Here is a 12,009-nt window from a genome sequence, read left to right as displayed (position 1 = left end):
TATCAGACCAAACTTCTATCAATATGGCCAAGCCATGTTGTCATACTTTTATAAAGCAACTAAAGTAAAACTATTTAATAGTTGTTTATATTTTTATGCTGCAATAATACAAAACACTTGCATTTCCTTAGCTCTCCTTGAAAACTTTTTAACTCTATGTCGATCTGGCATAGATAAAATTCCCATTCTCCAAAAATATCCAACAACTTTTGTTTATAAACACTCCGGCACTTCTCAACCAGTACAAATATAAACTTGCTTACATTTATGTGCAAAAGCAATTGCATAAGTATTTGTAAGAGTATTTACAATTATACTTGAAACTACTTAGCAAACAAGTTGCCAAAAACGCAGCCAATTGAAGTGTCCTTTGGCAAAACCAAGCGTTTGTTGGGCGCATTGTGTTACAAAGAATGCGAAAATTTCATAAAAGTGACATAAATGCGCTTTCTATTGAGATCCTTACACAAGAAATTAAAACAAATATTCTATGAGAGAGTGCAGTAATGAGCAAAACAAAAGTAAGAGTTTATATACCCTGTAGAAAAATTATTAAGGTTTTGAAAAAGAGCGGGTTTCTAATAACTTTTTTTTAAGAAATAAAATGTATTAAAAAGTGGCGTGAAAAATTATGTAGATGCGGAAAGAAATATAATTTATTATTTTAGAAAATATTTTACGGTAAAAAAAAAAAATTGCAAAAAACAATTCGCGAAATTCTTTAAATTAAAGGTTGGAAACGCCAATAAGTATTACATCTTAATAAATGGAATATTTTTGAAAATTTAATTGTTTTTACTCAGTAGCAACACTAATTTTTCAATTATATTTTTTCCAACTAGTTGCTCTCAGACTACTTTGGCGTTGCCTAGGCAACAACAGAAAATTGTAGTTCTTCCTCTGTGACACAGTTCCAATAAATGAGCAAGTTTTGCAACGCGCTCGAATAACATCTAACTGCTCAACTAAGTGGCATTGAAATGCTTGCAAAAGTTTTTGTAAACTTGGCCAAAAGTTGCACACAAAGTTTGCTTCTGGAATAGATTTCATACTTACTTACATTTATATACAAACATAGGTACATATAAAATGTTGTTTTTGCAGTTGGTATTTACAAGTTTGCAGTGCAAAATTTTCTAGAGAGTTAATTTGTTATTTTTCTTCTTATTTCTGTTTTTTGTTGCAGTGCAAATTAAAAAGCAACAGAGCGTAGATGTAAATAATTGTATTAGAAAAACTTCATATTCAACCCTTTACACCTTGAATAATGCCATAACGCTATTGTCATCTGCTAATTTTAAACTTACAGCAGTTCTTACACTGTTTACTGAAGATCATGCAAGCTTGTTTTGTTAGGAAATTTGTTGTTTGCTTTACAGTTTCGTTGGAAAATATTCTGCGTACGCATTGACACCTGCGTTGCATAAATTTCATGCAGTTATGAATATTTTAAATGCCTTCGGTTAGACATTTACAAGTATACTAAATAATGCAGTATAGTTCTAAACAGAATTTTATACAAATGTACAATAGACAGCTAACAGTTTTTGTTCTACAAATATTAACCGCAGCAACCTAAATCGATGACGAACAACTCAACTATTTTTCTTAATTTATTTTTTTTTTGCTCAATTTCATTCGGAATTCGGGACTGCGGTCTCGCGAACCTGTTTGATTCTCAGCGTATACATCAAATAATTAGGTTAAGTGTTGTTGTTTGGAAATATCTGGAGCGCTATTTGGGCAGTCCAAAACATGAGAGTCATATCTTTCGCGCCGCCAAAAACGTTTTTACGCAAGTAGTGTACTATCTGAAGCGCTATTTTGCAATCGATTAAAATCGTATTATACGGTTACTAGATTTTTGAGTTGAAAAGAGTATTATTGACGTCCACAAAGTTTTCTGATAAGTTTCCTATTATAACATATTTCAAAAAAAATTTATTATGCAAAATAAATCCGAAAATGAATACCTTCAGCATTGCATTTATAGATTTAAAAAAATAGTAGTATTGGGGTTTCGAAACGAAGCGTTTTTACCAGTTTCTATACTTTCATACTGTGTGTTACTCCTTCAATCGTAGATACTATACAAGCCGGTAAAAGCTATCATATAGTTAAATTTTGAAATTATTTTGAATATATCTCAAATGTTTTTAAAAGGTTTTTGATTCAAAATTAAAAAATATTAAACTTCGTTCTCTCGAGATTTCGTATTTTCTAATGCACCTTAGAATAGTTATCGGAATTTCGGAAAAACCTTCAGTGATTTTGAAACTATAAACCAACCTCCAGCTATCATACTTGACCCAATTCGGCTATCAATACACATTTCTTCTTCTTTGAAAGTTGTGCAAGGAACATAATTCAAAGCGCTAATGAGCCACACAATTACCAGGTCATTGCCTAAATCACCTTCAACGTCTAGCGAAATGCACGATTTGCTATTTAAATACGACTTAGAAGTACAACAACACGCATATAACATTTTTAAATATACATATGTAAGCTTCTGCATCTTACCCTTCAACTGTTTGCTTCACAAATGCATCGTTAAACGACACAAATGTATAAAACGCTTTAAGGATTTTTTTTTCGTGCTAAACAAACAAGGTTGCATAGACTTCGCCAAAGGATGTGCTCAATCGCGCCGTCTGCATTTGCATCAAATTGCACCGAAGCACGCAATTTAAGTCAGCGGCTAGGAGTAACTTTCTCCCAACTTAACTCCTCATTCTTTGTATTTCAACACTTGTTATTAGTTGAACAATTACATACAAGTTTGTAGAGGTTGTAGTGGGTCCTTGCTGTCGGCCATTATGGGCAGAACTCGTGCATTTAGTCAGATGCTTATCTACGTTGTTAGCTGTTTTCCCGTAGAATGTGCAGCAATTTCAACGTTACTTTCAATGTCTATTGGTTTTTTTTTTTTTTGGTTTTTTCTTTTTGCTTTGAAAAATGTGTTGATGGCACGCAAATACAATGTGCTGGAATTCATGCTGAGGTCAATGGTATAGGAGGACTTGAATGGAGTATAATCGTATACTTGTTGGCTCTTTATGGGAACATTTTTCTAAGATTTCTCATCATTAAATTGCATGTATGTATTAAAGCAATATTAAGGTGCAATAATAGAGTATTAGAAGCTAACTCTTTCCTGAAATCCATGGCTTTGACTCAAATAAATAAGTCTGAAAATCTTTACTCATAAACAGTCTATTATGCTCTCTCTGTTTTTTACATTCAATAACTCCTAATTATGAGTGTAGCTTAGCAGTTTAAAACATACTATTGCTAATTGAATAGCAATTAACACACATTAGGGCACATCGACACAGAAGTCGTTGAATTTAACTTCCAAACAAATAAACTCTAATAAATTTTTAACCTTAAATATGAAATTTTGTTAAATTTTATGTGAAGTGAAAATAAAATTACCACGCTAAGGGAATAATTTAATGTTCCGGTAAATAAAATAGAGTTTAAATTGAAGACCATATATTGATTTCCACTCAAGCACTTATTTTATTAAAAAAAATGTTCAGCCATGCTTTGGAAATTCTACAAAATTAATTAATTGCATTTTTGAGTAGTTTCAATTAAGATTGATTTAGTTAGTTGTCTGACCTAATTTTCTTAATTGACTAAATTATATAACAATTGTATATAGTTAATTGCGCTTTGTATGATTTATTTAGTTTCAATTAAGGGTAAGTTAATTAATTGTCTAAGCTAATTTTCATAGTCGACTAAATTACATAACAAAAAAATACAACATTCTGAAAGGCTGTATAGTAAATCCGGCACAATTAGTTAATTGAACTTTGATATATTTTCATAATTGCTCCTAAACGTGAGTTATAAAATGTACTATTGGGTATATATTATATATACTTAAGAATGACTGTAAAGCTTCTGGTTACTAAAAAAATGTCCATAGAATATTTGGTTTCTTACTTGTATTTCGAAGCCATTATATCAGTTACCCGTAAAATAAAGTAGGAACAGATTTGCTAATCCTATTTCGATGGCTACAAAACCAGTGGTTGTTACGAAACCCTTGCTAATCCAACTACGATTAAATTACACAACTAATCCTATCTTTTTTCACTTCATATTACAGTTATGGTTCACCACATCACAGCCGTTCACAATCGGTAAAAACACCAGGAAGTCGTGCGTCAGGACGTCCCAATCAGTTATGCTTGCCACAACAGCGTTCACGGTAAGTTTGCCCAACGAAGCAACAAAATATTTTAATGCCATCATCAATCGAAAATATGCGCTCACAATCGTATGTCCAGCGTAAAATTTACATTTTTGAATTTTATTACCGTAGTTAACTTCAGAAATTTATATGGACTCATATATTTCAACTTCCTTTACTTTGTAGCGTCGCTTCAATGCCAAATACTGGAGTCGAGGAGGAGTACTATAGACTGAGGCATTTTTCCATCACCGGCAAAGGTGTAGTAAATCGCGGTGATTCGCTCAAGAGTCGACGCAGTCGTTCCAACAACAGTGTAGCCAGCTCCAATTCGAGGTGAGTAGCCGAAATTATATGCAAGTGCCTTGCGTCTGCTGTCCTATGCTCCACAAGTGACAATTTGACAATATCATAAATATGATTCATGCATACATTTTGAAGCATATTTTCAATGTAGCATCCTCAGTCCATAACAGTTTATGGCACATATTGTAAACATTGCCAATTTAATAAATTTGTTTTTGATTTTCTTTTCTCGCTTGTATATTCCTGGTGCTGTGTGTCGTCGTTGTCTACTTTTATGTTCGTAAATCGACTTGTGTTTGCACAGCACGGAGCACTTGACTGCCGCCCAAATACCAGCGCCGAATTCGGCGCGCACATCCGCCACCTGCAGCTTGGCATCCAGCCGTGAGAGCAGCACTTCAAATCCAGGCAGTGGTCCCTACAGGTGAGTGTTTGTTATTAAATTATATATATATATACATATATATATTGTTTTTTTTTTTTGTGTTGTACCACAAGTGCTTATAACTTAAGCCAATCTAAGTGTTTGTAAATTGATGAAGAGAGCGAAATAAATTGAGATTCAGTTAAATTTTAGGGGATTTGTATTAATGGATATTACAGACAAGCATTAATTCGATACTTGCGGATCAGGATTACATAAAAAAAGTATATTCAAATTTTTGTATTTAAAGCGGCTGCTAAAATTCCATTATAGATTACCATAAATAAAAATAATCAATTTAATTTGTTTAAGAATTTGTAAATATGGTGAAAGTCTTAAAAAGTATATAATATCTCTCTTTCAGGCCCCAATAAAAATATATAAAACATGTGGAAAAATTTTTGTCGACATCTTGATCTATTTAAAAAAAAGTTATATAGATATTTTGATACAAAATTGCGGATACTAAACGAATCTTTGGAATCAGACTTTAAAACATGCTCTCGAAACATTTTTTTTTCTATTAACATACCAATTTTATCATATTTTAAGGATACTAAAATGTATTTGAATCCACACAAAATATTAGACTTTTTGAAAATCTTTGACTACTTAAATTTCCTAGATTTTAAAACCGTTATTTTCCTGGTAATCTGCATATAAATACTGAAATCAATACTATCCTGTCACCATTAAATCCACATAAAAATTTTTTATATTCCATTACCTTGTTACTTTCTTCTCCACGCAGAGTCCTCATGCTTGGCGGACCGGCAGTGGGTAAAAGCTCGTTGGTATCACAGTTTATGACTTCTGAGTATTTGCATGCCTACGACACAAGTATTGGTAAGTAGCTAAACACATGAGCAATTATAACAGTATTCCAATAGTCTATATATACAAATTTCATATAAAACACTTAACTAAATATTAATTTTACAAAAAAATAACAATATATCAAAATTTTTTACTCCACCCACTACCCTCTTAAATGTACCCATCCACTTATTTGTTGTCGTTTTATGTACGCGCCACTAACAGTAAAATATTATATGAGTATGTTTCTCTTGAGTTCAACACAAATAGCTGATTCAATTAAATTTCGCTTAATTTGCTTAATTTTAGTTGCAATTGCTTTTAGTATGTCATAATTATTATAATTAATTATACATAAGTAGTTGCTTTGTCGCTGTTGTTGTCTGTCCGTTTGCACCATTTGTGTCTGTCTGCGCATTGATTGATTTATAACTTCAACTGCGTTAAGTCGTGTGTATGTGTGTGTATGTTTTGGTGTTAGTTTGCCTGCAATTGAAACTTCACATCGCCCTCGATATATGTATGTATGTATGTATATTGTCAGTGTTGCCAAATAGCTCTCAACAATATAAGAGAACTGAAATAATAGAGAATGCTTTCAACTGGTGACATCATCTCATAGTCATACATACCATACATACAGTTATCATAATCCTGCAGTGCAGTGAACTAGCAGAAAACTACTATACTGTGGAACTAGTATAAGCCTTAAGACCAACCAATCATGTTTTTTCATACAAACGCTATTTGAATAACGAAATTTTGTGTAACAGTATTCGGTTGGTCTCAAACTAGCGCAAAACACACAAGAAAAACTGATTTGGTTATATAAAAATGATATAACTGGTGATTTGAATTCAAGGTTTAAAAAATAAAATATATTAATATTTATACATTCATATAACACAATTAGAGGCTATAGTATTTAGTATTTGATTGAATTAAAATTTTGATAACTAATTAAAGCTTAATAGTTTGTTTTTTAATTATATCAATTCTGGTCCTTTTCAAACTAGCTTTCTATTAGTGCAAAAATACCAATTTTAAACTAGTATTTTTTCTGACCAGTCAAATTTTGCTTTGCTTTTTTAAAGTTATAAAATTTTTTCTAACTATCTTCACTGCAGTGAAGGCTTTTTACACTATCACAGCTAGTTTTAAACTAGTATTTTTTGGCCCAGTCCGATTTTTTTTTGTTTATTTTATAACTTTAAAACAGGTTTACTGACTAGTTTCACTAATGACATTGACATCGTCTCATGTTGTGATAATTCTGTTTTGATATGTCTGTAAGCTGTACACGTCTGTCGCTTGTTCGACATGTCCTGCGTTCATTAAAGTTTCATTTTAGCGTAAAATTTTTAAATTGAGCACATTCACATATTTATTTTATTTTCATTATATTTTTATATTGTTTGCAAAGGTAAAATTTTAATTGCATTTTTTATTGTTGCATTGTTGAGTTTTATTGCTTTTCGTGCATTGCAATTTTTAATATTTTAATTAAGTTTTTATTAGTTTTTCTTGCATTCACAATGTCATCATACATATATGTACATAAATACCATATTTTTTATATATTTTTAAATACATTTTTTTATTTCATATTTTATGGCTTGTAGTACCACTTGAAGGCGTGTCAAGTACAATATAATGCTGTGGACCGTGAGACTTCTTCGTATAACAAAGTATTGTTTCAGTCAATAATTTTTATTGCTTAAAAATGCCATTTTCGGCTTTAGATCCCTATTGAGTTCAGGTCACCTGCAAAAAACAATTCACTTAAACCTTTTTATAAGTTGTCCATGTCAAACAAATGAGAAGCTCCCATAGCGTGACTAAACGGCTGACAAATTTAAAACCCAAAGCTTCCCTTATTGACACAAATTTGTAAATTTGCTATAATTAGAGCTTTAAGAGGCACAAACGTATGATATTTCGAAGAAATTAATATTTTGTTTTTGTTTGGCATATTTCAATAATGTATCCTTTTAAAAATAACATACTAGTTAGTTTTAAATAAGTGCAAGAACAATTTTTTTGAGTTACAGCCTTCTCAAGTGCAGTCGCTCGGTTCAAATAGCTCTTTCAGTTTATCGCGTTCTCAAAACTAGTATTTTATTTCACTGCAGTTGTAACTCAAAGGCAATGACCTTCCAGTTTTTCGATTCTATGAAATATAATTCTATGAAATGTGAAATGTCTGTCATTTTGTTAAATTTCAGTTTTTTAACAATCGTATAATCGGTATAAGTAATATCTTACGGATTAATAATCTTTGTTTTATCTTTACAACTACGACGATCACTGCAGCAGTCAGTTTTGGACTGTTTTTAGTAACTTTGAAAAAACTAACTATTTGTTAATTTTTTTTTTTTTCGGTTTGGAATTTTTTTGTGGATACTCATTAACTATGTGAAAATATATACTCAAAATTTTTAAAAATTTCTTGCAATTATTTCTTTTGAATACTTTTCAAAGCTCAGTTTGTGACCCCCTATAATAAAAATATTTTTAAAAATTTTAAATTAAATTTTTTGACAATAATTTTTTTGTGCCAAAGTTAGTCAACAGCCGATATAGAATCATTTTCAACGGTTTTCATACATTTTTTTTATTATTACTAATTATTTGCTCATTTTTACTATTCATGTGGCCCACAAACATGCCCCGCCAGCGCCAAATGCTCTGTACTTGCAAAAGAGCAGATGTTGTGACATGCAAATACACATACATATGTACATGTGTATGAGTACATGTAAGTGCGCAATGTCAGACAAACGCTAGAAAACAACAAAATATACACATGACAGCGAGTTATTGTTAGTTGGCTGCAATTGCTGCATGTCCCTTGTGTCAGTGTCGGTGGGCATCTGGTTAACTTCCGAAACCAAATAGAAAACTAAAATTGCCCTTACTCACGATTTTGTATCTTATGTGTAAACATATGTATGTGTATGTGATTTGTTTATATTTTGCTGTTTTAGTTTCATTGTGGTTGTTAAACAATGTTTTTTTTTAACCGCTTCAAAGCAATCTGTTTAACATGAATTTATGTTATGCTATTCATATAAATTCACGCGAATTCGCAGTGAAATTGCCAATCAACATTTGTATAGCACATTTTTTATTATGATTTCTTTACACTTTTTTAGTTTTGCTATTCTTTTACGTCTGGCCGTCTTTACAACTTTTCAGTATTCATCATCATTTCTCAATTTTTTACTGTCAAATGCTCAAATTAATTTGAAATTTTCACACATATTATTCGACGAAATAAAGAAAACTCCGTAAAAAAAGTTTACCTCAATCAAATAATTACCAAATTTTTCAAATACATTACGTCAATTTCTATTTTCTCGACACAATTACGTATTTAAAAATTCTCCTTCTACTTATCTTCTTGTTTTCTTCTCCTTCTTTCAACAAAAAAAAAAAAAAAAAAAAAAAAATACTGCGCTCACATCTATTAACACCATATACACTTTGATTTGTACTTTATTGCCTTTAAAAATAACGGAAATTGAATTGAAATTTGAATTTATTAAAAAATAATATATATATAAACATAACAATATATTAAATGTTGTAAAAAATTGTATAATATAATTAACTCAATATATGTTTAAATATAATAAATGGAAAATGATTTTATGTGCTTACAATAACAATAATACACCCTTATTGAAAAATAAATAATTAAATAATATAAAATACAATAAAAAAAATTTTTCTTCTCTATTTATAATTTCTTAATCAAAATAAACTTTGTTTTTTATTATATATTCTCTTTACCTTTTTACTTAATTTTGTAATGTTACTATTAATAAAAAAATAAAAAAATTAAAAATTAAACAAAATTCGCTCATTTTTATTTTATTTTTGATAATTCTTTACAAAAACAATATTTTTAAAAAAAATATCATATATAAAATTGATATATTACAAAATATAAAAATATGTACAAAATTTAAAAAATTAAAAAATATAAATATATAAATATATGTTTGCAAACGTGCCTGCATATATTACTATTGCCAAAAAAAATTTACATTAAAACAAATTCAATTATTAAAATATTAAAAAAAAAATGTATTGATAAAAATTATAACTTAAAAACTTAACTATAACCTTATCATAAGAAACATTTTTTAAAAAATATGGAATCCTCTATATGAAAAAATATTTTTAATATAAAAATAATAAATAAAATTCAATTAATAAAATGATGAATAATTATTATTATGTTTTTCTTATGCAAAATTCGCTGAATGAAAAAAATATATATTTAAAATGTAACTAAAATTTTAATATATAAAAATGTTATTAACAAAAACAATAATAACGTGCACTCTATATGAAAAATTATTTAAAATATTAAAAAAATTATTTGAAAATAAAATGTATTTATTAAACTATAAAAAAAATATATAATAAAACAATTTATAATTGTCTTTTTCTAATACGAAATTTTACCTAAAACTTAACTAATACTTTAATATAAAAAAATTATATGTAAAAAAATAACGAACCCTCAATTTGAAAAAATATATAAAATGTAAAAAAAAAAAATTAAATTAAAATATAATTAATTTAAACTGCTACAAATTTTCGTGAATCTTATTTAAATATTATTTTTTCTATCAATTACACATTAAAATTACGCAGATTTAAGTCAACCACCTTTTTCCGCATCTTTAGCAGGCCCATGCGAGATACGCATAGAAATCGAAAAACCCGCAGACGGTAAAGCAACTAACGCTTGTTAAACTTTATACATAAGTTGTTTTTATGCCCTACTTTACAAGTAAAATTTTCAAAATTAGCTACAACAAATCAGAGCTTTTAAAATCTAAAGTATCTACTACCAAATATTTTTCCAAATTTGCTATTATTGATTGCCAGTATACATAATTTGAATTTCGATATTTACATATTTGCTAAACCACACGTATTTTATGAAATAAAAGCACAACTTTTGCAACACAAATTTTATAGTAGAGAAATTTCTGAACACTTAACAACACTTAAACCCGCAAGTAAATGCCAAGCACAAAATATACCTTTAGACACCAAATTAAATAACCACGCCAATTGCACAAAAACACACACACACAGATACCGTTGCATACATGACGGTGACTTGTAATCCGCTAGCACAACATTTATTCCCATTTTGTAACATTTTATAAATTATTACTACAAAGTTGCGGAATTTCGATCTTCTCCTGTAACGTTGCCAGTCTGTAAGTTCTTCCTTTCTGCTGTTGAGTTCTTCTCCCTTTGGTTTATCAGATTTTCTTAACTACGAAAGTTTTTCACCACCAACGCAGCCATTAAATTGACATACTTACAATGACAGTTATTTGCGCATTTTACTTACATGTGTTCATTTCATTTTGCTAAGCACAGCTCCACACTGCTCACATGTTTATCCCTCTTGAGATTTATTGCTGTACAAATGCGTCAACTTCAAGTACGAAGTTTATCTAATGAAAAGCTGTTTGCTTCTCTACTTGAAAAGCTCTTTTCCTCCTTCGTACTCACTCACTTTTCCTTTGTCTCCCCCTCGATTTCTCTTTTTACCACGCTCTTCCTTTTCGAAATAACTTTTCTCATATGTAGCTTAGTAAATATCTCAAGTTAATCATATGTGTCTTCAACGGAAGTCATTTGATGTATACAAGTATATCATCTACTCAAAATGAAGCTTCTAGCCCTCAGACAATATTAAGTTTGTTATTCACCCCCCCTTATTCGTCTCTGCATTGTCAACACAACTAATTGAAGACTGCAAACTGTTTTGCTTACCTTCATTAGAAACGAACCAAACAACAAGTTTTCTTAATAGTTTCAATCATTTGTGGTAGTAAACAGACACTCTCTCAATGCAAGCATAATGACATTTGTACATACATATAAATAACCTCAAAAACTATAAAATACTCTTTCTTCATGCAATAATTTCAAGTTGCTCTTTGAGATTTTCAGTTACTTTTTAGTTTTCTATTATTTGAGGGCAAGCTGCTGCTGCAAAAATATTGTAATTTTGAAACAGATGGTCAAGACAATAAACCTAAAACAGATACAAAATATATTTATAACATTCTAAATATATATTTTGGGAATGTTGTTCTTTTGTTAGTTCACTTCTGTGGCCTGTTTTTGAGGTGGACTTTTTGTGGTTGCCAATGTTATATAAATAATTGAAAGGAGAGAGTTATGCTGCAATTACATATATATAATTACCATTTAT

At 29.7% G+C, this 12,009-nt stretch overlaps 1 protein-coding gene across 4 annotated transcripts in view; it reads left to right on the top strand.

Moving 5' to 3' along the window:
• Rgk1 (Rad, Gem/Kir family member 1) overlaps positions 1 to 12,009 on the top strand; it is a 160,424-nt gene that overhangs the window by 134,708 nt on the left and 13,707 nt on the right. For 3 of the 4 annotated variants that reach the window (XM_036362982.2, XM_036362981.2, XM_036362986.2), the window contains 5 exons: positions 4,124 to 4,225; positions 4,394 to 4,543; positions 4,818 to 4,937; positions 5,689 to 5,783; positions 10,422 to 10,499. In XM_036362982.2, the coding sequence (XP_036218875.2) occupies positions 4,124 to 4,225; positions 4,394 to 4,543; positions 4,818 to 4,937; positions 5,689 to 5,783; positions 10,422 to 10,499 (545 nt within the window). The remainder of the gene's footprint in view (positions 1 to 4,123; positions 4,226 to 4,393; positions 4,544 to 4,817; positions 4,938 to 5,688; positions 5,784 to 10,421; positions 10,500 to 12,009) is intronic. The other variant, XM_036362984.2, reaches the window with a different exon arrangement.

This window comes from Bactrocera oleae, chromosome 4 (assembly GCF_042242935.1).
Source record: "Bactrocera oleae isolate idBacOlea1 chromosome 4, idBacOlea1, whole genome shotgun sequence".
NCBI classification, from domain to species: domain Eukaryota; kingdom Metazoa; phylum Arthropoda; class Insecta; order Diptera; family Tephritidae; genus Bactrocera; species Bactrocera oleae.
The sequence above is the reverse complement of the archived record's forward strand: the minus strand, read 5'-3'. Positions and strand labels throughout refer to the sequence as shown.